This window comes from Anguilla rostrata, chromosome 13, assembly GCF_018555375.3.
Source record: "Anguilla rostrata isolate EN2019 chromosome 13, ASM1855537v3, whole genome shotgun sequence".
In the NCBI taxonomy this organism is placed as follows: Eukaryota; Metazoa; Chordata; class Actinopteri; order Anguilliformes; family Anguillidae; genus Anguilla; species Anguilla rostrata.
This window is the reverse complement of record NC_057945.1, coordinates 4,635,905-4,661,862: the sequence shown is the minus strand read 5'-3', so window position 1 is coordinate 4,661,862 and position 25,958 is coordinate 4,635,905. Positions and strand designations below refer to the sequence as shown.

Here is a 25,958-nt window from a genome sequence, read left to right as displayed (position 1 = left end):
GTGAAATCCCAGGGCTGGAGCCAGTTCCGCTTAGTAATTAATTACATTTGCCCCCAGAAGAACATGATGGTCATGTATCCATCCATTTCCTGAACTGGCTGAAGTGAAGAGAACAGACCCAGCCCTAGCAATAGCACATACTGTATGGATCAGAGTGACCTTGGACTGATTTAACTGCAGTGGGAACAGCAGTTAAAAAAATAAAAAAAAACCTCAGGCCTTTAACTCCATAAAGCTGAAGTTTAATTCCTTGGTGAGGAATTGCTGTTGTGCCCAAGAGTAAGATACCCCAGCAAATATCCAGCGATATAAAAGCTAACTGTGCTTTAAAGTGTGAGCTTAGCCAAACCTCGACCTGAACAGCGCATTCAGTTATGAGGGTTTAAGGTAGGGCTAGCCAACTCTGTCCCTGGAGATCTGCCATCCTCTAGGCTCTCATTTCAACGCTAATATGGCACACCTGATTCTACTGATTAGCAGCTCAATCAGATCTCTAGCTGTTGAATGAGTTGTGCTTTGCTAAGGTTGGGGTGGAAACCTACAGGATGGTAGATCTCCAGGAACAGGGATGGACAGCCCTGGTTTAAGGTCTATTCAGGGGAAAGACTTTGTATGATGCATTGCCATCTAGTGTTTTTTCATTTGAATTGCAATTGGCCAACTGTCATAGAAGGTAACCATGTGTTTTAAGAGTATCTTTATGGTGATTTCTCTGTCATTCAGAATGAATATATAAGGTAGCAAAAATGTTGCTAATTCTTAGCAATTAGACCTGCATGCCTCCAAATTCTTTTCCTGAGAAATTTCAGTGCATTTCAGTGCTGATAATGGCTCAACACATTGCTAAATTTTGTAATCGGTGTAAAACTTCACTTTAGAGATTTTATTTACAGAAAATTATCTGAAACAAAATGAAACATTTGTAAGATCAGTCAACATATTCTCTCCAACACGAGTCACAGCAAGCAGTGCACAATATTTCTTTCTTTTTACAAAAAACCTCATAAATAAATTAATCTTCATACCAAATGGCAGGGCCATAGATTTCTTTGCAGAGGTAGAGACTGTATAAAAAGCTGGAGAGCATCAGGAATTACATATGAAATACATGCATTCACATTACTGACATTTAGCAGACACTCTTATCCAGAGCGACTTACACAACTTTTATTCTGTTTTACATAGTGCCCATTTATACAGCTGGATATACACTGAAGCAATACAAGCTAAGTGCCTTGCTCAAGAGTACAACAGCAGTGTCCTACCTGGGAATCAAACCTGTGTGCTACCCATTATGCTACACTGCCATCCACGTTTGAAACAGTGCTCATTGCAGTCTTCTCTATGTTAATATGTACGCTCAGAAGCTAATTTACGTGTGAGCAAGAGCGCGCTTATAAACTAATCTCCGCGTGAGTGTGAGCGCGCTCAGAAGCTAATCTCCGCGTGAGCGCGCTCAGAAGCTAATCTCTGCGTGAGCGCGCTCAGAAGCTAATCTCCACGTGAGTGTGAGCGTGTTCAGAAGCTAATCTCCACGTGAGTGTGAGCGTGTTCAGTAGCTAATGTCCACGTGAGTGTGAGCACGCTCAGAAGCTAATCTCCACACGAGTGTGAGCACGCTCAGAAGCTAATCTCCACGTGAGTGTGAGCGCGCTCAGTAGCTAATCTCCACGTGAGTGTGAGTGCGCTCAGAAGCTAATCTCTGCGTTAGCGGGCTCAGAAGCTAATGTCCGCGCGAGCGCGCTCAGAAGCTAATGTCCGCACGAGCGCGCTCAGAAGCTAATGTCCGCGCGAGCGCGCTCAGAAGCTAATGTCCACGCGAGCGCGCTCAGAAGCTAATGTCCGCGCGAGTGCGCTCAGAAGCTAATGTCCGCGCGAGCGCGCTCAGAAGCTAATGTCCGCGCGAGTGCGCTCAGAAGCTAATCTCCGCGTTAACGCGCTCAGAAGCTCACAGCGGTGGTATGTGAGGGGCAGTGAGACTCCGCCCTCTCTCCGGCCCCGGGTCCGTGACCACGCCCCTCTGCCCCCTCCCGACGCAGGGTTCTCGGTGGACTCCGCCATGGCGGTGATGAGCCGGGCGGAGCTGACGTTCGTGGCGGGGGCGCCGCGGGCCAACCACAGGGGCGCGGTGGTGCTGCTGCGGAAGGACAACGTGTACCGCCTGGTCCCCCAGCACATCCTGTGGGGGGAGGAGCTGGCCTCCTCCTTCGGCTACTCCGTCGCCACCGCCGACCTCAACAACGACGGGTGAGTCCCCCCTTCCCGCCTGCGCGTAGGACCCCACTTCCCGCGCGGAGCGGAGCAAGCCGCACACTTAATGAGGCCTGGCCTGGGGCGCAATGATTCTGATAACATTTCTGTGTTATGAGTCACATCATTTCTCCACTGCTAGAAGTCGATGAGGGTTAAATTCCCTCTCACATAACTGCATGTGTATATGTGCAGATAAAGTGGTATTTACTGCAATTTTCTCTTAAATGAGTCAACACACCTGCTTATTCACATAAAAACCACACCTATGAATTTTATAGCTGTGAATATAACTGTAAAAGTGTCTTCACATATACTGCATGCAATATATGCAAAGTATATATTTTATTTATTGTTGGCCCATCTCATCCCCACCCACATCAGCAGTTTGGGAGCCACTGACTAAAAGGTATATGTTCCATATGAGAACAAACAACATTCCACATGTATGTTCTGCCTCTATTTGAGCTGCAGTTTTAATTGTTAGCTCTCCCATCTTCTCTATTGCCATCGATTCCTGAAAGATGTAGTCTAGAGGCTGTGACATCAACATGGGCGCCATTTTCTTTTGTTCTTCTCTTGCTTTATCTCCCTTCTGTTCTCTCATTCAGATGGACAGATCTGGTCGTCGGAGCTCCCAACTTCTTTGACCGCAAGGCGGAGATCGGGGGGGCGGTGTACGTGTACCTGAACCCGTTCGGTCTCTGGGACATGGCGAAGCCCATCCGGCTGAATGGAGCCCCTGACTCCATGTTTGGCCTGACCGTCACCAGCCTGGGGGACCTGAATCAGGACGGCTATGAAGGTGCGCTTTGGCCCAGGGCTGCGTGCCTGTCTGCAGTTAAAGGGTCTGCTTAAATCAGGGGTATTAGCCTCCAGTCCTGGAGGGGGAGCAGTTTTTGCAGGTTTAACTCCAGACCTGCAGGGGGAGCTGCGTCAGCAGGTTTAACTCCAGTCCTGGAGAGGGAGCTGTGTCTGCAGGTTTAACTCCAGTCCTGGAGGGTTGCAATGTCTGCAGGTTTAACTCCAGTCCTGGAGAGGGAGCTGTGTCTGCAGGTTTAACTCCAGTATATCACACTGCCTTCCTGAAAAAAGGTGGGGCCCCACTGTTCCTTACGCTCCTGTGTGTTTGTGCTCAGATCTCGCAGTGGGATCCCCTTTTGATGGTGATGGCAAGGTCTTCATCTTTCACGGATCCCATTCGGGTATCGACAGCAAGCCTGCCCAGGTACGGAAGGCGAAAGTGCAGTGTATTTGTCTACATAACGAAACGACACAATTCTGTTTCCTCATATGCTTCGGGGTTGCCTTGAACCATTTAAGGACAGCCTAATCACGGCTATTTTTGATAATCACCTTTTCGATCTGAACTATGATGACTTATTCAACTTTTTAAACAGACTGCTCAGTTCATGCAGTAAGATTTCATTTGGAAATCTGTGGGTGGGATAAACCTTCGGGACCCGGAATGCAGGCGTTTACACACAGTACAGCTCAGGCAGCGATAAAAATGCACTGAGAGTCTATAACAGGAGACAGCAACTGTATGCGATTAGATCTTCCATTACATTACAACAGCAGTGTCCTACTGGGGAATGAAACCTGTGACCTTTAGGACCAACCCCTTAACCATTATACTACACTGCCACCCCCATATACAGCATCTTATAATATAAATATATGTCCTGTAAACACAATGTTAAAACAGGACAGGTCAGATATAAAATCACCCAGAAGAACAAATAGTCTTGAATAACCAAGAATGAAGACACGCTACGGCATCAGACTCTGGCAGACTCATATTCTGAAATGTTCTCCTGTGAATCTCTGTTTGTCGTGCAGGTGCTGGACGGAGAGAGCATGGGAATGACCGGATTCGGCTACTCCATCTCCGGGGGCGTGGACATGGACGGGAACTCGTACCCGGACGTGGCCGTGGGCTCCCTGAACGATCAGGTAGCTCTGTACAGGTGAGCTCTGCTCCAGGGGTCCAGCTTCCGGAACGATCTGTGAAGGGCTTGGCTACAGCCGTGGACACTCTGATGTGTCACACGATAGACAGACGAGGTGAAAAACATTAAATAAATTCATTAGAAAACGTGTTACAAGTGCTCCCATTGACATTGGACAAACAGATGAAACATGTATATGCACTTCACTAGTTACAGTGTTAATTCTATATTCAAGCATATGTCAGGCTAAATTTCAAACACTAAAAATAGTCAAAAACGTATGGTTCAAAATAAAAAAATACCTTCCAAATAACTAAATAACTACAATAGTGTCAGTCGCATGGTAGATGGCATAGAGATACACATCATACTAAAAAGAGTGGAGCAGTCCTCACTGCGTATGAAATACATACATCCAAATATATATGTTTAGCACATATATTTGAAATCCTGCCAGTCTATTCAGGGGCAGGTCACATTGTCACAGGAAATTTGGGAAGCTCTGTTTTTAGGTGACAGATTGGTAGTTTCCCAGCAGGGTTTGACCTTTGATGGCCGTTCCGCACGGTAAGAGATACGATTAGCCCACTGCGCTAAAGCCCCCGGGCCCAAGCTGAGGGAACGAATCACAGTGCAGTTGCTTCTCCAGGGGTGACGTCACTTTCATGTTTGAGTTTTGCGCCTCATTTCTGTTCCCCCGAAACCCTAATTGTGCCCCCCTCCAGATCCCGTCCGATTGTCCAGGTGCAGCGGGAGGTGGCCATCAATCCCCAGAACATCGACCTGGAGCACCGCAGCTGCAGGGGCAGAGACGGAGTGTGGTAGGTCCCGGGTGGAGAGTGGTAGGTCCCGGGTGGAGAGTGGTAGGTCCCGAACAGAGAGTGGTAGGTCTGGGGTGGAGAGTGGTAGGTCCCGGGTGGAGTGTGGTAGGTCCTGGGTGTAGTGTGGTAGGTCTGGGGTGGAGAGTGGTAGGTCTGGGGTGGAGAGTGGTAGGTCCCGGGTGGAGAGTGGTAGGTCCCGGACAGAGTGTGTTAGGTCTGGGGTAGAGAGTGGTAGGTCTGGAGTGGAGTGTGGTAGGTCCTGGGCAGAGTGTGGTAGGTCTGGGGTGAAGAGCAGTAGGTCCCAAACAGAGAGTGGTAGGTCTGGGGTGGAGTGTTGTAGGTCTGGGGTTGAGAGTGGTAGGTCCCGGGTGGAGAGTGGTAGGTCTGGGGTGGAGAGTGGTAGGCCCCGGGTGGAGAGTGGTAGGTCTGGGGTGGAGTGTGGTAGGTCCCGGGTGGAGTGCGGTAGGTCCTGGGTGTAGTGTGGTAGGTCTGGGGTGGAGAGTGGTAGGACCCGGATGTAGAGTGGTAGGTCTGGGGTGGAGAGTGGTAGGTCCCGGGTGGAGTGTGGTAGGTCCCTGGTGTAGAGCAGTATGTCCTGGGTGTAGTGTGGTAGGTCCTGGGTGTAGAGCAGTAGGTCTTGGGTGGAGAGTGGTAGGTCCCGGGCAGAGAGTGGTAGGTCCCGAACAGAGTGTGGTAGGTCCCTGGTGGAGTGTGGTAGGTCCCGGGTGGAGTGTGGTAGGTCTGGGGTGGAGAGTGGTAGGAGCCGGATGTAGAGTGGTAGGTCTGGGGTGGAGCGGATGTAGAGTGGTAGGTCTGGGGTGGAGAGTGGTAGGACCCGGGCTGGAGTGTGGTAGGTCCCTGGTGTAGAGCAGTAGGTCCCGGGTGTAGTGTGGTAGGTCCTGGGTGTAGAGCAGTAGGTCCTGGGTGGAGAGTGGTAGGACCCGGGCTGGAGTGTGGTAGGTCCCTGGCTGGAAAGGTTGGGCTGGAACCATGAGTGAGAAACAGTTCAGAAATGTTCCTGGTTGTATTCTTAAACGATGACTGCCAAGATGTTGGTAGACACATTCATATGCAGAGTTTATGCTGAAATATGATTGTACGCATGTTTCATAAACGAGGCCCAGTGTCTGTGTTTTGTTTCTGGTCTAGTTTCTGGCTTTATTGCTTTGACTTTGGGTACTAATTGACAGTGCAAAACTCTGTTTTGACCAGTCTATGTAATACCCCTTTCACACAGAAGAAAAAAGGGCGTTGTTCAAATTACGTTACAGATCTGCATTCACGTGCACCTATCTCTCAACAGAAAAAAATGGCATACAGAGGAAATACCTACACCCACAAAGAAGCGCTTTGTAGCGCACACAGACATAGCAGATAGTTACACTGTAAATGCATTGAGAACGCGAAAACTAATGGCATAAAAAATGCGAAATAGCTTTGGGCCTGCATCAAGTGTGTTACTATGGTAACGGAACGTAAACAATTCATTCACGGGAGCTGAGTTCTACTGTGTGTGAAAGGTGAAGACGGCTCGAATGCCGCATTACAAATTCTGTGGGAAAGGAAACCTGTCACCGCATCAGAGGCGGCTCAGATGCGGTGTTATCTGTGTGAAAGGGGCTTAACATACATAATTATTTACCTTTACGCAGTTTATAATAATGTAAACTATTAAAATGATATGACAGAAGACACACATCACCTGGAACACTGTGCAGCGATTGCTTTTTCAGAAATGATCGTGTAAAGCAAACTTATTTCATGTGTATGTGTCTTTCTCAGCGTGGATGTAAGAACCTGCTTCAGTTACTCGGCGATGCCAGAAACGTATTCACCAAACATCAGTGAGTAAAACGCTCTGTCTCCCTGTATGTCTAACATATTCACCAAACATCAGTGAGTAAAACGCTCTGTCTCCCTGTATGTCTAACATATTCACCAAACATCAGTGAGTAAAACGCTCTGTCTCCCTGTATGTCTAACATATTCACCAAACATCAGTGAGTAAAACGCTCTGTCTCCCTGTATGTCTAACATATTCACCAAACATCAGTGAGTAAAGCGCTCTGTCTCCCTGTATGTCTAACATATTCACCAAACATCAGTGAGTAAAACGCTCTGTCTCCCTGTATGTCTAACATATTCACCAAACAGTGTTAGCTGGTGTGATGTACAGTGTTAGCTGGTGTGATGTACAGTGTTAGCTGGTGTGATGTGCAGTGTTAGCTGGTGTGATTTGCAGTGTTAGCTGGTGTGATGTAGCGTTAGCTGGTGTGATGTACAGTGTTAGCTGGAGTGATGTACAGTGTTAGCTGGTGTGATTTGTAGTGTTAGCTGATGTGATTTGCAGTGTTAGCTGGTGTGATGTGCAGTGTTAGCTGGTGTGATGTGCAGTGTTAGCTGGTGTGATGTGCAGTGTTAGCTGGTGTGATGTACAGAGTTAGCTGGTGTGATATACAGTGTTAGCTGGAGTGATGTACAGTGTTAGCTGGTGTGATGTACAGTGTTAGCTGATGTGATTTGCAGTGTTAGCTGGTGTGATGTATAGTGTTAGCTGGTGTGATGTGCAGTGTTAGCTGGAGTTAGTGTGATTTGCAGTGCTAGCTGGTGTGATGCAGTATTAGCTGATGTGATGTACATTGTTAGCTGGAGTTAGTGTGATGTACAGTGTTAGCTGGTGTGATATACAGTGTTAGCTGATGTGATTTAATATTAGCTGGTATGATGTACAATGTTAGCTGGTGTGATGTAGTATTAGCTGGTATGATGTAAGTGTTACAGGTGTGTGATGCAGTGTTAGCTGGTTGATGTACAGTGTTAGCTGGTGTGATGTGCAGTGTTAGCTGGTGTGATTTGTAGTGTTGAGCGTGGTTGTGTGATGTAGGTTAGCTGGTGTGATGTACAGTGTTAGCTGGAGTTAGTGTGATGTACAGTGTTAGCTGGTGTGATATACAGTGTTAGCTGATGTGATTTAATATTAGCTGGTATGATGTACAATGTTAGCTGGTGTGATGTAGTATTAGCTGGTATGATGTACAGTGTTAGCCGGTGTGATGTGCAGTGTTAGCTGGTGTGATGTAGCGTTAGCTGGTGTGATGTGCAGTGTTAGCTGGTATGATGTACAGTGTTAGCTGGTGTGATGTGCAGTGTTAGCTGGTGTGATGTGCAGTGTTAGCTGGTGTGATGTAGCGTTAGCTGGTGTGATATACAGTGTTAGCTAGTATGATGTGCAGTATTAGCTGGTGTGATGTAGCGTTAGCTGGTGTGATGTGCAGTGTTAGCTGGTATGATGTACAGTGTTAGCTGGTGTGATGTACAGTGTTAGCTAGTATGATGTGCAGTATTAGCTGGTGTGATGTAGCATTAGCTGGTGTGATGTGCAGTGTTAGCTGGTATGATGTACAGTGTTAGCTGGTGTGATGTACAGTGTTAGCTAGTATTATGTGCAGTATTAGCTGGTGTGATGTAGCGTTAGCTGGTGTGATGTGCAGTGTTAGCTGGTGTGATGTACAGTGTTAGCTGGTGTGATGTGCAGTGTTAGCTGGTGTGATTTGCAGTGTTAGCTGGTGTGATGTAGCGTTAGCTGGTGTGATGTACAGTGTTAGCTGGAGTGATGTACAGTGTTAGCTGGTGTGATTTGTAGTGTTAGCTGATGTGATTTGCAGTGTTAGCTGGTGTGATGTGCAGTGTTAGCTGGTGTGATGTGCAGTGTTAGCTGGTGTGATGTGCAGTGTTAGCTGGTGTGATGTGCAGTGTTAGCTGGTATGATGTACAGTGTTAGCTGGTGTGATGTACAGTGTTAGCTAGTATGATGTGCAGTATTAGCTGGTGTGATGTAGCGTTAGCTGGTGTGATGTGCAGTGTTAGCTGGTGTGATCAGCAGGAGTAGCGCGTGCGGTCCTTTCTCCTAACCCTGACCCTTCTGCGGCAGCCCTGGAGGTGCTCCTCGAGGTGGAAGCGGAGCTGAGGACGCTGAACATGCCCCAGCGGGTGAGCTTCCTGGGTCGCAGGGCAGCGGACCCGGACTTCCTGCACACCACTGAGGTGGAGCTGAACGGCCAGGGACATGTCGCCTGCGAGATCACTACTTTCCAGCTGCAGGTAGGGGGCAGCAGCGAGCAGTGACTGCTTTCACTCAGACACCTGTGCCTTCCTTGCAGATTACAGGCAATCTAAAAAATGTTTTCTTTTCATCAAATTATTACAGAAAAAAAATATTCCTTCCTACGACAGTACATTTTTGAATGGTTCAAATATGTAATTGGTGCAGGTCTGCTAAGCAGTAATATTTACATTGTCCTTGAAATGTTTTTTAACACATTTCATGGATATCGTTGTTATATGCAGGTAAACTTTTAACACTACAGATCCCCTGAGAAATTTAAATCACGTGTTAATGTCCAAAACATGCATTCATTTAGGAGAACTTGATTCTGAATAATAATGAAAATGGATGTGATCTGTAGGAATTCATTTGTGTTTAGAGCGTTAAAATGTGTGAAATAAAGTATTGGATGCAGATGTGGGGTTTTTGCAAATGTTCAGTTTGCTTTCTCTCCTTCTCTCTTCTCTATCAGGAGAACCTTCGGGACAAGCTCCGCCCCATCTCCCTGTCTGTCACTCACAATATCAAACACAGGAAGCCACCGGCAGACTCCAAGCTGGGCGAGCTGACCCCGATGATGAGCCCTACCACCCCCAACACCCTGCACACCGAGGTGAGTCCCAACATCCCCAACACCACCCCCAACACCCTGCACACCGAGGTGAGCCCCAACATCCCCAACACCACCCCCAACACCCTGCACACCGAGGTGAGCCCCAACATCCCCAACACCCTGCACACCAAGGTGAGCCCCACCACCCCCAACACCCTGCACACCGAGGTGAGCCCCAACCACCCCCAACACCCTGCACACCGAGGTGAGCCCCAACATCCCCAACACAATCCCCACCACCCTGCACACCGAGGTGAGCCCCAACATCCCCAACACCATCCCCAACACCCTGCACACCAAGGTGAGCCCCACCATCCCCAACACCCTGCACCTGGACCCAAGGTGAGCCCCACCACCCCACACCCTACACCGAGTAAGCCCCAACATCCCCAACACCCTGCACGAGGTGAGCCCCAACATCCCCAACACCATCCCCAACACCCTGCACACCGAGGTGAGCCCCAACATCCCCAACACCATCCCTAACACCCTGCACACCAAGGTGAGCCCCACCACCCCCAACACCCTGCACACCGAGGTGAGCCCCAACATCCCCAACACCATCCCCAACACCCTGCACACCGAGGTGAGCCCCAACATCCCCAACACCATCCCAACACCTGCACACCAAGGTGAGCCCCAACATCCCCAACACCCTGCACACCGAGGTGAGCCCAACATCCCCAACACCATCCCCAACACCCTGCCACTCTGAGGTGAGCCCCAACACCCCCAACACCATCCCCAACACCCTGCACTCTGAGGTGAGCCCCACCATCCCCAACACCCTGCACACTGAGATGAGCCCCACCATCCCCAACATCCTGCACACTGAGATGAGCCCCACCATCCCCAACACCCTGCACACTGAGATGAGCCCCACCATCCCCAACATCCTGCACAACCAGCAGCTCTTAACCAGCAGGACATAACCTGCAGCTCTTAACTAGCAGGACATAACCAGCAGCTCTTAACCAGCATGACATAACCAGCAGCTCTTAACCAGCAGGACATAACCAGCAGGACTTAACCAGCAGCTCTTAACCAGCAGGACATAACCAACAGCTCTTAACCAGCAGGACATAACCAGCAGGACATAACCAGCAGCTCTTAACCAGCAGCTCTTAACCAGCAGGACATAACCAGCAGGACTTAACCAGCAGGACTTAACCAGTATCTCTTAACCAGCAGGACTTAACCAGCAGTTCTTAACCAGCAGGACTTAACCAGCAGGACTTAACCAGCAGTTCTTAACCAGCAGGACATAACCAGCAGCTCTTAACCAGCAGGACATAACCAGCAGGACTTAACCAGCAGCTCTTAATCAGCAGGACATAACCAGCAGGACATAACCACTCCGCATGTTTACAGAGGGACAAATCAGGGCTGAGATAAGGGCTTAATCCAGATCCTCTCTGAATCCACTCTCCCCACAAAGGAAGAAAAGACTAATGATGTTCAATAACGTTCTCTGACTGGATGATTGATCACGCCAAAGGCAGCCTGTAGTCTCACAGTGCACTCAAAGGCGTAACTCAAAGGAGCAGTAACATGTGGGTTTAAAGTGCAGTGATGTGTTAAAAGAGCCTAGTTACAACTTTGAGGATGATATGATGGGAATGCCATATAAAAATTGCCACCTAAGGCCTTCATGGATTTGCAATATGTGGAAAGATGTTATGCCTGTCATAACCCCTGTGCTCAGGATAAGCAGGTATAGATAATGGATGGATGGATGGATGGATGCATGGATAACCCCTGTGCTTTCCCGCAGGTGAATTTCTTGAGGGAGGGCTGTGGTCCTGATAAGATCTGTCAGAGCAACCTGCAGCTGGGCTACCAGTTCGGCACGCGTCCCGGGTCGTCCGGGCTGTTCACCCCTCTGCCCCTGTGAGTGTGCCCGTTGCTCATTTTGGGGTTTTTCCCAACCTGCACCTGTGCTCATACCTGTCCTGTACCTGCACCTGTACCCATACCTGTTCCAACACAGCGTCCCTGTTGGGCAGGGGTAGTCGAATTTGGCCCTTGAGACCTGATTTATACCTGGGACACCAGGTTAATTAAATCTCTGGCCAATCACTTGATCAATAAACAGGTAGAAGAGTAAACCAGGAGGACTACTGGTCTCGAGTTCTAGACTGAGTGTCCCTGCTGAAAGGGAGCCCTTTTTGCTGCCTTGCAGAAGCCCCTCTGAAAGGTTCTGAAGCAAAGGTTCTAAAGAAAGTTCTGTGTGCAACCCTCCATGAAAGGTTTTGCTTCTTGAAGAGTGTTCTCCATGTAGCCTTTTATAGAGATATCTCTTTGGAACCGTTGACAGAAGGTCCTCTCTTATGTCAGAGCTTCGTTTGAGCACACAGGGGTCATCGCAGAGCCCGTACCAAATAGCCCTTTTAGAACCCGTTCAGCTCAGAGCGTCAGAACGCGTCTCGTCTTAACTACTGCTTGTATTTTTGCATAGACTGTGTTGTTGCTGTTCTCGTTTGTGTTAGTGTTAATCAGTTTAACCTACTGGGTCCAAGCTGAACTATGCGGTTGTTCCCTGCACTTGGACTGGTACTTCTCTCTAGGGTTTTCGACACGCTTGTTCCTGGTTATGGTTATACACTTTGTTGTACGTCGCCCTGGATAAGAGCGTCTGCCAAATGCCTGTAATGTAATGTAACGTAACGTCTATGAAAACGGAAGTCTAAATTTAGGAGAGCGCGTGTGGATGGGACGGGTGCGGAGCCGTGTGGGGTTCGTCCCCAGGTCCTCCGCCTGTCTCCCGGTGCCGTGTTAAATCTCCCCGCTGGTCTCTCAGCGACGAGGACGGCGTGCCTGTGTTCGAGTTCTCGGAGAGGATCCCGCTGGCCCTGGAGGTGACGGTCACCAACATGCCCTCCAACCCCGCGGCCCCCCTGGAGGACGGGGACGACGCCCACGCTGCCCAGCTGCTGGTGACTCTCCCAAAAACCCTGTCCTACTCTGGCATCAGGACACAGGTACCGGTGTTCAATCGCACACACACACACACACGCGCACGCACACACACACACGCACGCACGCACGCACGCACGCACGCACGCACGCACGCACGCACGCACACACACACACACACACGTATGAACTCATGTGTGAGGACCATGATAAAGTGTCTGCACTGTGAGGACCATGCTTTCCACTATCATTAGGAGAATACCAATTCCACAGTTCACCATCAGATGGCCCAAATGAGCCATTCATGACTTGAAAACCAATTATTTTTCAAGGGAAATAAACATGCAGCATACCCTTAAAATTTGGGTTACGTACTTTGCTCAAGGATACAACAGCAGTGCCCTTTGTGGGAACTGAACCCACCAGCTCTGGGTTGGACGTCTATATAATACACCATTATAATACAGTCCTGCCCAAATAAATAAATCAGTGCGTAACTCATTCAGTACTCTGGCCTACGCCCTGAATGATTGCCAGTCCTCAAAAAATTTCTCCATTCTTTGCTTGTAAACATAAGCCTTTACCAGGATATAGTACAGAAACTTGTAACCTTTTGTTCTTATAATGAACATACTGGGCTACAAAACTGTACATGGCAATTCGGCTGCACATATGTCATGGAAGCCATGCCTCCTAACGTTCATCATTATGCATTTTACGTCATGTCTGGCCGTTCTGCTCGTTTTTATGCCAATATAAGATTCCGACCTTGAAAAGATGCCACTCCCTTTCCACACATAACATCAGACATAGCAAGTCACATGACTCAGCAGGTACCTTGAATATGGTAGGTGTTATTTCAGCTTAAAGCCATTCCTCCTGTTCTGATGCTCGTATGATCTAACTTATCCAACTGATCTGACTGCAAAAGGGTTAAAAATGTTACCTCCAATAGATACGTCACTTCAAACATGTCTGGTCACAATAGGGGGCGACCATGTTGCCTGAGACGAATCCGAGTTACATCATCGGACAGCCATTTGCCCTTAATAATTGCATATATGAACTTGAAAAACACATTGTAAGGCAAACATGAAGCCAGGTTAGCCTTAGCAACTGTTTTCAATGGTCCTGTTGTTGAGTAGGACTTGTAAACCTCCAAGGTTTCCTGTAGCCTCAATTTTTATGTTGATTTTTTCAAAAACATACTTCTTAATTTCACATTGAGGTACACCTAAAGAATAAACTAAATGCCAAGAGCCCATATTAGAAAACTAGCAATTTTTTGGAATAAATGCGCTTGAGTATTTGGTGACAGATTTTCTGCCAATTTGTATTCACCTATTTTGTAAATTGTAAAGTTGTACATGTTGTAAATCTAACATATCCGCCTTGTGAACATGTAAAATTTCCTTATATCAATGATTTGACAAACCAGATTAAAAAAATAAAAAGCAGGAATTTGTAACAGAAGCTTTTATTTAATTTTGGAACCAAAGTTCATTTTTCAAACTTGGAAGTGCAAAGCATGTGTATATGTGTACATTTGCAATTCGAATGATCTTACAGAAAGAACAGCCAACATTATAACATTATCAACGGTACATATATATAGAGAGAGATACATAAAAATAAGCTTGCACAGCCCCAGATTGCGCATTTTTTTGTGAAAAGGAAAACTAAATAAACGTTTATGAAAATGTATGGATAGCATCATTTTTCTCCAAAAAAATAAAATTAAAAATCATACAAATAATGGTAATAACATTCGCAATAAATTAGATGCTTAACAAGAGATCTGTACCACCAATGGCATAATTTGGAATGAAAGGCTACACCCACTGCTACCATACAACAGTATGAACATCACTGTGGTTTCCCATAAGAAGAACTCAACTCCATATGTCAAGAACAGGCTATTCAAACCCAACTGGCCTCATCGTTTACCTGCATCTCCACAGTGCAGTACTGCATCAAATATAGCATATTCTGGAGGAGGTAAATTCTGAAACTAGTTGTGCTGAATGGTCTGTTCTTACCTTTATATGTGTAGGAAATCACAGCCATGATTACATAACTTCATTAACTTTCCACTACTGTAAACAGTGATTTGCACGGACATGAACATGAGCCAAAGTTACAGCAAGATAACTTATGATGTATTTTTTTTTTTTTTTACAAAAATGACAATCATAATGAAAACTACAAATCTAAGTACTTAAGTGTGCTTTTCAATCACTGTTCAAGCTTTGACTGCAGTCAAAAACATCCAATTTCACTGGTAAAAAAAAATGTTTGCAGCCTTACCCTGCTGTTACCTACTGAAAAGGTTGAGTTCTAAGAACCTTCCTAAGGTAATCATTTTCTGCAAGAAATGTCATTTTTAAAACTTTTGTAGTTTGCTGTCTGCCCATGCAATTACATTCCCTTCTGGTAAATATGCAGACATCGCTTTGTGAAACGTGTGATTTGGTTAAATGTAGATGATAATCAATGTCTTTCTTTACTACAAGTAACTGAATAGAAGTTTTTTGTTATTTTGTAAATGTGTATGTACACATTTTGTAAATGACTTCCCCGTTTTCTGTGCTCCCTCTCTCCAAGCAAGCTATGTCTCTACACTCCTCCTCTTTGCTTCTACATGTATTTCTCCCTCTCTGTCCTGCCTTTTTGCATTCTCTTGTGTCTTATGGTCCTGTTTTCTGAGGGTCTGAATTGTGTTGTGTATATAGTTTTTGCTGTCTTTCCATGATCGCTTGTGTAAGATTTCTGACTTACCTTGTAAACATGCATCACATTCTCTTTTTCCTGGCACGTTCCTCAGAGCAATGAATTTGTCTAGTTTACACACACTCACACACACACACACACACACACACTCACATGCACTCACACACTCACATACACACACGCACACAGACATGCACTCACACACACGTACAGACACACACACTCACATACACACACACACAAACACATACACGCACGTACACACACACTCACATACACGCATGCACACACACAACACTCACACTCACACAGACACAGACACACACGCACATGCACATACACACACACATCCGTATATCCAAACACACATATATGATACCAGAGTTTGCTGAAACACATGCAGCATAATGCAGGAATACTAAAGGCCTGGTTGATGTGTTGTTTCTGCAGGCGCAGGTGGGATGTCACGCCAGTCTGAATGGCTCAGAGTGTGAGCTGGGAAACCCCCTGAAGAGAGATGCCAAGGTAATCAGTCCCAGAGAGACCCAAACACATGCACACATGCATGCAAGAATGCACAGACACACACACACTCACACATACGCTCACACACGCTCGCATGCGGGCACACACACATTCACGCACACACGTAAGCATCCATAGACACACACACACACCCATTCAAACACTTGTTTATATGTACGTGCACACACACCCATTCAAACACTTGGTTATATGTACATGCACAAACATACACACACCCATTTAAACGCTTGTTTATATGTGCATGCACACATACACACACATTCAAATGCTTGTTTATATGTACATGCACAAACGCAAACATTCAAACGCTTGTTTATATGTACATACACATACACACACACACCCATTTAAACGCTTGTATATAGGTACGTGCACAAACATACACACACCCATTTAAACGCTTGTATAAATGTACGTGCACATATACACACACTCACATTCAAACATTTGTTTATATGTACATGTACATACGCACACACACACACACACCCATTCAAATGCTTGTTTACATGTACATGCACACACACACACACACATTCAAATGCTTGTTTATATGTACATGCACACGCACACACACACACACACACACATTCACGCACACACGTAAGCATCCATAGACACACACACACACGCATTCAAACACTTGTTTATATGTACGTGCACAAACACACACACACCCATTTATACACTTGTTTATATGTACGTGCACACACACCCATTTAAACACTTGGTTATATGTACATGCACAAACATACACACACCCATTTAAACGCTTGTTTATATGTGCATGCACACATACACACACATTCAAACGCTTGTTTGTATGTACATGCACACACACACATTCAAACGCTTGTTTATATGTACATGCACACGCACACACACACACACACACACACACACACACACACACATTCAAACGCTTGTTTATATGTACATGCACACGCACACACACACACACACGCACACACACATTAAAATGCTTGTTTGTATGTACATGCACACACACACATTCAAACGCTTGTTTATATGTACACGCACACGCACACACACACACACACACACACATTCAAACGCTTGTTTATATGTACATGCACACGCACACACACACACACATTCAAACGCTTGTTTATATGTAGGTGCACAAACACAAACACAGCTACAAATAAGCCACCACTGGCAGAACGAGTGTCAGGACCTCAATCCCACTGGCTGAAAAACAGCCTCCATTTTAAAGGAAATGAGTGCAAAGATAGAATGTGCTTCTGGAAGCACGTTGAGGTTCAATCTGATCCATTTTCTGAAATACTGATGCTCACTTCAGTGGATAGAATTTTTTTTTTTTTTTTTTTTTTCAAAATCCTATTTCTCTGTATTTTTAATCTCTTTGTGTCACCCCCAGCTAACATTCTACATACTCCTGGGCACCTCTGATATCACCATAGAAACCAGCGACTTGTCTGTTGATCTCCTCCTGTCAACGTATGTCCTTTCAGTTTTTTAGCGTGAGATACTGTCACCCACTGTTCTTGTCTTTAAATCATACTCATATGGGATTTATATAAGTGGATAAATATCCGTCTTTGGCCCTTCTGTGTATGTGCCCTGAATTAGGGGCACTATGTATGTATGTGAAACCAAAATATTTAAAAATACGTATGCATGTGTGTGTGTTTGTGTGTGTGTGTCATATGCTTCGCCCTCTCCAGTATCAGTGAGCAGCCGGATCTGGCCCCAGTCACCGCCTATGTCAAAGTGGTGATAGAGTTCCCCCTGTCTGTCAGCGGGTAAGCGTGTAATTTGTCCCATTACCGAAGCTCAGTGCTATATTTACTACAACTACAAGGGCCGCAGCAACGTTTTAAATGCAAAAACGGGTGCTGCGTGGTGCAACATCAACGTCAGATTAAGAAAATGGCCTCAATCACAGTCAAAAGGAGGGCAGAGAAGAGGAGCGTGCGCCACAGCCCCGTAGATAAAATGCCCTGCCACCTTTAGCGCTGCTGCTCTCGGCTTCACACACCGCCTGTTCTGCGTGTGTTTCCTGCGTAAAGCCGTCCCCCGGCACCGCTCACACACACACCTTTAACGCTCGGCCATTAGCGCCGCGCCGCAGCCGTGATGGCCTCCCTTTCTGCCCATTACTCTGACTCATCAGCGCACAGTGAAATGCTCAGGGATCATTTGTCAGATGATCAATAAAGGCGGTGAAAATCGTGACGTTAATGAACGTGGCCTGGTAAATAACTAAGAACAGAAGCTGGAACGGAATCCAGAAATGGACTCCCAGGTAATGCAGTTCAGCACACATCAGTTTCCACATCAGCCACTGCGGTGATATTATGGGCTTTATTGATGTGGCAGATTCTGGGTAAGCTTGTCCTTTCTTTTTTACCCATAATTCTCAGGCTGACCCGCCCACATCAGCTGTTCTTCAGCGGTACGGTGAAGGGGGAGAGCGCCATGCAAACTGTGGAGGAAGTGGGAAGCGCAGTGGAGTATGAGTTCACGGTGAGAAACGGGGAGATTTAGTACAGTAGAGTATGAGTTCACGGTGAGAAACAGGGAGATTTAGTGCAGTGGGGTATGAGTCCACAGAGTGAGAAACAGGGAGATTTAGTTCAGTGGAGTATGAGTCCACAGAGTGAGAAACAGGGAGATTTAGTGCGGTGGAGTACGAGTTCACAGAGAGAAACAGGGAGATTTAGTGTGGTGGAGTACAAGTTCACAGAGAGAAACAGGGAGATTTAGTGCGGTGGAGTACAAGTTCACAGAGAGAAACAGGGAGATTTAGTGCAGTGGAGTATGAGTTCACAGAGAGAAACAGGGAGATTTAGTGCAGCGGAGTACAAGTTCACGGTGAGAAACAGGGAGATTTAGTGCAGTGGAGTAGGAAATCACAGTGAGAAACAAGGAGATTTAGTGTGGTGGAGTACAAGTTCACAGAGAGAAACAGGGAGATTTAGTGCGGTGGAGTACAAGTTCACGGTGAGAAACAGGGAGATTTAGTGCAGTGGAGTATGAGTTCACAGAGAAAAACAGGGAGATTTAGTGCAGCGGAGTACAAGTTCACGGTGAGAAACAGGGAGATTTAGTGCAGTGGAGTAGGAAATCACAGTGAGAAACAAGGAGATTTATTGAAAGATTCTCATTAAACATTAAGGCATTTTACAATTTGTGAATCAGATTCCAGTTCATTTCCAGTATTGAAATGGAAATGACTGCAGCCTTCACTTCATGACTGCAAAAAAACCAAGCTAACTAACACCTAACACTAACAACTTTTCATTTAATCAGGTGAGCAACCCTGGGAAGCCCCTGCAGACGTTTGGCTCCGCCTTCCTGAACATCATGTGGCCTCATGAACTGGCCAATGGGAAGTGGCTCCTGTACCCCACAGGATTTCACTTTAAGGACCACCCACATTCCAGCTGTGTCTTAACCAACCCACTGGGGTTGATCTCCACCGATCATACTCAACCTGCACACCTTAAGGTAGGACTGCTCACTGTGTTCAGTAAAACTCAGCAATGGGCCAATAAAAGCTTAGTTTTTATACCATTTATATAATTTCAGTAAGGACATTGCTTCAGTAAGTTATTGCTTCCACTTTTACTTATTAAGCAGTTGTTGAATGTTTATTGATGCTTAAAGTTCACTTTCTGGGATATTTTGATGTTATTTCAGCTTTAAGGTTGCTTTTGACAGCTACACACAGCTTTTGTGTGTAATGAAGGGCATTTTTTATACTTACAGAGGTTTCGGAAGACAAGCTGCTTTATAGTTACTTGAAGTGTATGTTCTGGCTTCAGACTAAGAATCCCCTAATGCCTCCATGTTAGCTATTGTACAGTCGGCAGGTTGTCAGAAACCTCTGTAAATATCTAAAATATGCTTCATCATACACAAAGAACTGTCTAAGCCATTCAAAAATATGCACTAAAACTGAAATAATATCAGAATACCAGAAAGTAGACTTTATGCATCAAGAAACTGTTAATAACTGTTCAATATAAAGTGGAATTATTTTTTGTCCTTACTGAAAGAATATAAAAACAGACCACTGTAAGATATATCTTTAATGTCATTTTGTGTCCTTACATTTGTCTTTAACTTTCACTCACAACTACATCCAAGTAATACCTTATTTTCTTTACGAACAGTACTGGGGAATTTAAAAATAACTGAATACCTCAACAGGCTGTGAAGAAGGAAAGCAGCACTTGAATGTATTTTCAATTCACTGTTTAAGACAAATACATACCATAGATCCTGTTCCATATCTATTGTACGTGAAAAAAATTAGGTATAAGTGTTTACACAGGGGCAATGAACAAGTCTAAAGTGTGTGTACTTTGTAATGAACAGTCTGAAGTGTGTGTACTTTGGAATGAACAGTCTGACGTGTGTGTACTTTGTAATGAACCGTCTGACGTGTGTGTACTTTGGAATGAACAGTCTAAAGTGTGTGTACTTTTGAACGAACAGTCTAAAATATGTGTACTTTAGAATGAAGAGTCTAAAGTGTGTGTACTTTGTAATGAACAGTCTAAAGTGTGTGTGCTTTTGAACGAACAGTCTAAAATATGTGTACTTTCTAATGAACAGTCTGTTTTCTGTGCTTGCGATTCCAGGCCAGGCGGAAGGGGCGCTCTCACCCAGAGGAGGAGGGACCGATAGTGCCGAAGAGCAGCCTGGGACGGGCCTCGCCTGCTGTAGCAGCCTCAGAGAGGAGGAAGTCTCTGAGGCTGGTGAGTGAAGGGGGGGGGGGGGGGGCAGCCGCAGCAGACCTGGAAATCAGTTGAAATCCGTCATCTTTGAGAACATTCCAATTTGATGAATGCTCCTCGGAGGAGCGAGGAGGCTCCTGAAGGACGCTTCAGCAAGGAAACAGGAGTGCATCCTTTATGGAAATATTTTTTTGGAATGCGTGATGTGGATTCACCTCTCCCCATCTGCCATGGCTGTATTTGACGTGGCTTCAAACTGATGCTTGACTTTGCATTTGCCTCATACTCTTTTCCTCGATCTTTCTGTCTTCCTCGCATCGTTTTCTTGCGTCCTTCGTTGGGTGGAGCTAGGATGCTAGGAAAGGATGCGAGGAAGACAGAAGGATCGAGGGAAAGAGTACTGCGCAAATGCAAACACAAGCAGCAGTTTGAAGCCACGTCAATTACAGTTGTGGAAATGCTTCCTTGCTGAAGCATTCTCTGGGAGCCTCCTCACTCCTCCTAGGAGTGAAAATAAGTGACCGAATGAGCCCACTCCAACTCCTTATTTTCCTTTCACCCTCTCTCTCTCTCTCTCTCTCTCTCTCTCTCAGGACTGTCTCCTTGGTTCGGCTCGCTGCATTCTGTTCCAGTGCCCCCTTCATGGGTTCTCTGGGTCCACCCAGCTGACGATACAGGCCCGCCTGTGGAACAGCACTTTTATAGAGGTATAATCCCCTCAGGCCCACCCACTCACCTCAGCCCCGCCCACTTGCCTCAGCCCCACCCACTCACCTCAGCCCCGCCCACTCGCCTCAGCCCCACCCACTCACCTCAGCCCCGCCCACTCGCCTCAGCCCCACCCACTCACCTCAGCCCCTCCCACATGCCTCAGCCCCGCCCATTCGCCTCATAGTCATTACATTACATTGACACTTTTGCAGGATTCAAACGTATTCAAATGTGAAAGTTCACATACGCATTTCATATGCAATACACGGTTGCTCCTGCATGGTTTGCATCTCAATTTAAAACTAATTACGGTTCCAGCATATTGATTGAGTTTCTTCACAGCTCATTTATATTTTGCATTATGTAACAATAATATTTCCTGTTTGCCCAACGCTGATTACACTTGCATTTGTTTGTTTTGCGGAGTGACTTACAAAGCAGTGCAAGATGCACAATCTAATCAGAGAATGACTGTATCAAGCCATGTTGTAATAATATGTTGGATATCGTTACGCAGCTCTTGAGCTCCTCGTGTATTTCCCTGGTGGAGTTCGCACCCCTCACCGCTGAGGCAGGTGGGCGAGTAACAGCGAAACAAGGGGGCGAAACGCGTCGACTGTCGGATGACTTCAGTCTTTTTTAAAATGGAGCTACTCAGCCTTCGCACCTTAGGGCAGGAATCTCACAGATTTCCCAGCAGTCTCTCTGCCCCCCGATGGTCTGGGAGGGCTCTGTCGATCCGATGATCAGTGGAAAGGGGACTCCGGGCCTGAACGCCATGGTCACGCGGGGCTGGCGAGGCTGTAGAGCTCTCAGAATAACGTTCACTCTCGACCGCTTCGTCCCATGCTGAGCTTAGGTCTGTCGCTGTGATTATGTGGTGGTGGTGATGTACAGCATGCCAGTCCAGGCCCAGGCGTGGCTGCTCTGTTCATGATGCAAAGATTAACATTATCTCTCTCTCTCTCTGTCTCTCTCTCTTTTTCTCTCTCTCTCTCTCTCTCTCTCTCTCTCTGTCTCCCTCTCTCTCTGCCTCTGTCTCCCTCTCTCTCTCAGGAGTTCTCCTCAGTCAGTGCTCTGGAACTCTTGGTGAGAGCCAACATCACAGTCAAATCCAGCATCAAACATCTAATATTGAAGGATGTTGCAGCACAGGTAAACACGCACACATACACACACCCACACACACGCTCACACACACGTGCACACACACACACACACACACACACACAGAAAACTGAAATATCTGATTCTGATTCTGATATCCAAATGTAAATGTAAACCACCTGTAGCCAGACTTTTAAGATACTGTAGTTGCTGATTGCTGATTGGTGGGTCTTGTGTGCGAGCAGAGAAATGCTGATTGCTGATTGGTGGGTGGTGTGTGTGAGCAGAGCGATGCTGATTGGTGGGTCTTGTGTGTGAGCAGAGCGATGCTGATTGCTGATTGGTGGGTGGTGTGTGCAAGCAGAGAAATGCTGATTGCTGATTGGTGGGTGGTGTGTGCGAGCAGAGCGATGCTGATTGCTGATTGCTGATTGGTGGGTGGTGTGTGCGAGCAGAGCGATGCTGATTGCTGATTGGTGTATGCGAGCAGGTCCCTGTGATGATCTACCCGGAGCACACGCTGGCAGAGAAGTACTGGATCCCCTGGTGGATTATCCTGATCGCCATCGCCGCTGGCGTCCTGGTCCTGGCGCTCTTAGTCTGCATACTCTGGAAGGTAAAGGGTTAAACTGAAGTGCTTTCCCCCACCATAGCGGCAGGGTTCATTCAGGATTGGCCATCACACGGGCCTTCCCTGCTGCTGTAAGGCAGCCTCTGCATCACACGGGCCTTCCCTGCCGCTGTAAGGCAGCCTCTGCATCACACGGGCCTTCCCTGCCGCTGTAAGGCAGCCTCTGCATCACACGGGCCTTCCCTGCCGCTGTAAGGCAGCCTCTGCATCACACAGGCCGTCCCTGCCGCTGTAAGGCAGCCTCTGCATCACACGGGCCTTCCCTGCCGCTGTAAGGCAGCCTCTGCATCACACGGGCCTTCCCTGACACTGTAAGGCAGCCTCTGCATCACACGGGCCTTCCCTGACACTGTAAGGCAGCCTCTGCATCACACAGGCCGTCCCTGCCATTGTAAGGCAGCCTCTGCATCACACGGACCTTCCCTGCCACTGTAAGTCAGCCTCTGCATCACACAGGCCGTCCCTGCCGCTGTAAGGCAGCCTCTGCATCACACGGGCCTTCCCTGCCACTGTAAGGCAGCCTCTGCATCACACGGGCCTTCCCTGCTGCTGTAAGGCAGCCTCTGCATCACACGGGCCTTCCCTGCCGCTGTAAGGCAGCCTCTGCATCACACGGGCCTTCCCTGCCGCTGTAAGGCAGCCTCTGCATCACACGGGCCTTCCCTGCCGCTGTAAGGCAGCCTCGACATCACACGGGCCTTCTCTGACAATGTAAGGCATCGCATGGGCCTTCCCTGCCCCTGTAAGGCCGCCTCGGCCTGTCTTATCATTTACTAACAAAGCCGAGCTGCAGAAATATTTCCGAGGCTGTAGTAATGCGTCTGCGCGCGGGCAGCAGCTGCAGCTCAGTGGAGCTCACCCCGAGCTCTGAGCGGTAATGCGTCTGCGCGCGGGCAGCAGCTGCAGCTCAGTGGAGCTCACCCCGAGCGCTGAGCGGTAATGCGTCTGCGCGCGGGCAGCAGCTGCAGCTCAGTGGAGCTCACCCCGAGCGCTGAGCGGTAATGCGTCTGCGCGGGCAGCAGCTGCAGCTCAGTGGAGCTCACCCCGAGCTCTGAGCGGTAATGCGTCTGCGCGGGCAGCAGCTGCAGCTCAGTGGAGCTCACCCTGAGCTCTGAGCGGTAATGCGTCTGCGCAGGCAGCAGCTGCAGCTCAGTGGAGCTCACCCCGAGCGCTGAGCGGTAATGCGTCTGCGCAGGCAGCAGCTGCAGCTCAGTGGAGCTCACCCTGAGCTCTGAGCGGTAATGCGTCTGCGCAGGCAGCAGCTGCAGCTCAGTGGAGCTCACCCCGAGCGCTGAGCGGTAATGCGTCTGTGCAGGCAGCAGCTGCAGCTCAGTGGAGCTCACCCCGAGCTCTGAGCGGTAATGCGTCTGTGCAGGCAGCAGCTGCAGCTCAGTGGAGCTCACCCCGAGCGCTGAGCGGTAATGCATCTGCGCGCGGGCAGCAGCTGCAGCTCAGTGGAGCTCACCCCGAGCGCTGAGCGGTAATGCGTCTGCGCGCGGGCAGCAGCTGCAGCTCAGTGGAGCTCACCCCGAGCGCTGAGCGGTAATGCGTCTGCGCGCGGGCAGCAGCTGCAGCTCAGTGGAGCTCACCCGGAGCGCTGAGCGGCGGGCGCTAATGGCTCTTTAACGTCACAGAGCCAGAACAGGCCTGCTTCATTCCTCTCATTCAGTCTCCTTACACCCCGTCCTCCTCCGCCTTCCTTCTGCTGCTCTTTCTGCTCTTCTCTTTCTCTCTCTCATTCTCTCTCTCGCTCTCTCTCACTCCTCTCATCCTTCACCTCTTCTCCCTCATCCCTCATTTGTCTTTTGTCTGCAGTGCATTTCTCTTTTCCAACCCAGCCTTTTCCTTCCCACCTTCCTCACTGCCCCTTGCCCTCTTTTCTGCTGTCTTTTCACAGCCTTCACAACCTTACCTCTCCTTCTCCCTCCCTCTCTCCCTCCCTCTCTCTCTATGTCTCTCCCTCTCTCTCTCTCTGTCTCCCTCTCTTTCTCTCTCCGTCTCTCTCTCTCTGTCTCCCTCTCTCTCTCTCTCCCTCTCTCTCTCTCCTTCCCTCCCTCTCTCCCTCCCTTGTCTCTTCACTGTACCCACTTCCTGCGCGCTGTTTCTTTGACGCCCCTCCCTCCCTCTCTCCCGCCCCGCCAGTGCGGGTTCTTCAGGCGCACAGAGCAACGGCCGCAGTACCAAACGGAGTACTACCGCGCCCACCTGCAGGTGCAGCCGTCCGAGGCCGAGAAGCAGGCGTCCGACCAGCTATAGGCCCCTCCCGCTCAGCCCCGCCCTCCCCTCCCTCTTTCCCCCCGCGGTAAACCGGCATCCTACCCCCAGGAACCCAGGGGGGGCGTGGCTTTGCTGTGCTGTGTTGTGGCTCCGCCCACCTGCCTGAAAAGCTCATTCTGGCTGTAGTCTACAGAAGTAGAATATTCACAATATATTGTTATTTACAGTTCAATTCACGGTAACACTTTACTTACCAACATTTTCTAAGACCTTATTATTGACTCAGTTAGACTTAAACACTGATAAATGGTTACTAATGTTTAATAACTTAGTGCTATGTGTCTAAAAGTACTTCATCGATCATTTTTATTCTGATTAAGTTCAATTGAAGTCGGCCAGTTATTCCTGAACATTTACTTCACTCAATGAGTGCTCTAGGAAAGCCAAAACAGTCCCATTTGGTGTTATTAATGACCATCTCTTGCAATGTATGGCATTCATTTATAATTATAGTTGGTACCTGAACAATACCCTGATAATAAATGGTTAATAATCATATGTTAGTGTTTGAATAGTAGTCATTGAGACATTAATAAGGTCTTAAATATGTGGACCCGAAAACAAAATTG

The 25,958-nt window shown here is 47.7% G+C and overlaps 1 protein-coding gene across 3 annotated transcripts in view; it reads left to right on the top strand.

Moving 5' to 3' along the window:
• itga7 (integrin, alpha 7) overlaps positions 1-25,958 on the top strand; it is a 62,478-nt gene that overhangs the window by 32,452 nt on the left and 4,068 nt on the right. For 2 of the 3 annotated variants that reach the window (XM_064304494.1, XM_064304495.1), the window contains exons 6-24: positions 2,040-2,247; positions 2,862-3,055; positions 3,390-3,478; positions 4,093-4,220; positions 4,928-5,023; positions 6,806-6,867; positions 8,955-9,124; positions 9,601-9,741; positions 11,516-11,631; positions 12,542-12,722; positions 15,838-15,912; positions 17,336-17,415; positions 17,643-17,720; positions 18,342-18,444; positions 19,231-19,428; positions 20,568-20,684; positions 21,257-21,370; positions 22,431-22,529; positions 22,972-23,097. In XM_064304494.1, the coding sequence (XP_064160564.1) occupies positions 2,040-2,247; positions 2,862-3,055; positions 3,390-3,478; positions 4,093-4,220; positions 4,928-5,023; positions 6,806-6,867; positions 8,955-9,124; positions 9,601-9,741; positions 11,516-11,631; positions 12,542-12,722; positions 15,838-15,912; positions 17,336-17,415; positions 17,643-17,720; positions 18,342-18,444; positions 19,231-19,428; positions 20,568-20,684; positions 21,257-21,370; positions 22,431-22,529; positions 22,972-23,097 (2,375 nt within the window). Of the gene's footprint in view, positions 1-2,039; positions 2,248-2,861; positions 3,056-3,389; positions 3,479-4,092; positions 4,221-4,927; positions 5,024-6,805; positions 6,868-8,954; positions 9,125-9,600; positions 9,742-11,515; positions 11,632-12,541; positions 12,723-15,837; positions 15,913-17,335; positions 17,416-17,642; positions 17,721-18,341; positions 18,445-19,230; positions 19,429-20,567; positions 20,685-21,256; positions 21,371-22,430; positions 22,530-22,971; positions 23,098-25,254; positions 25,415-25,958 lie in introns of all 3 variants that reach the window. The other variant, XM_064304496.1, reaches the window with a different exon arrangement.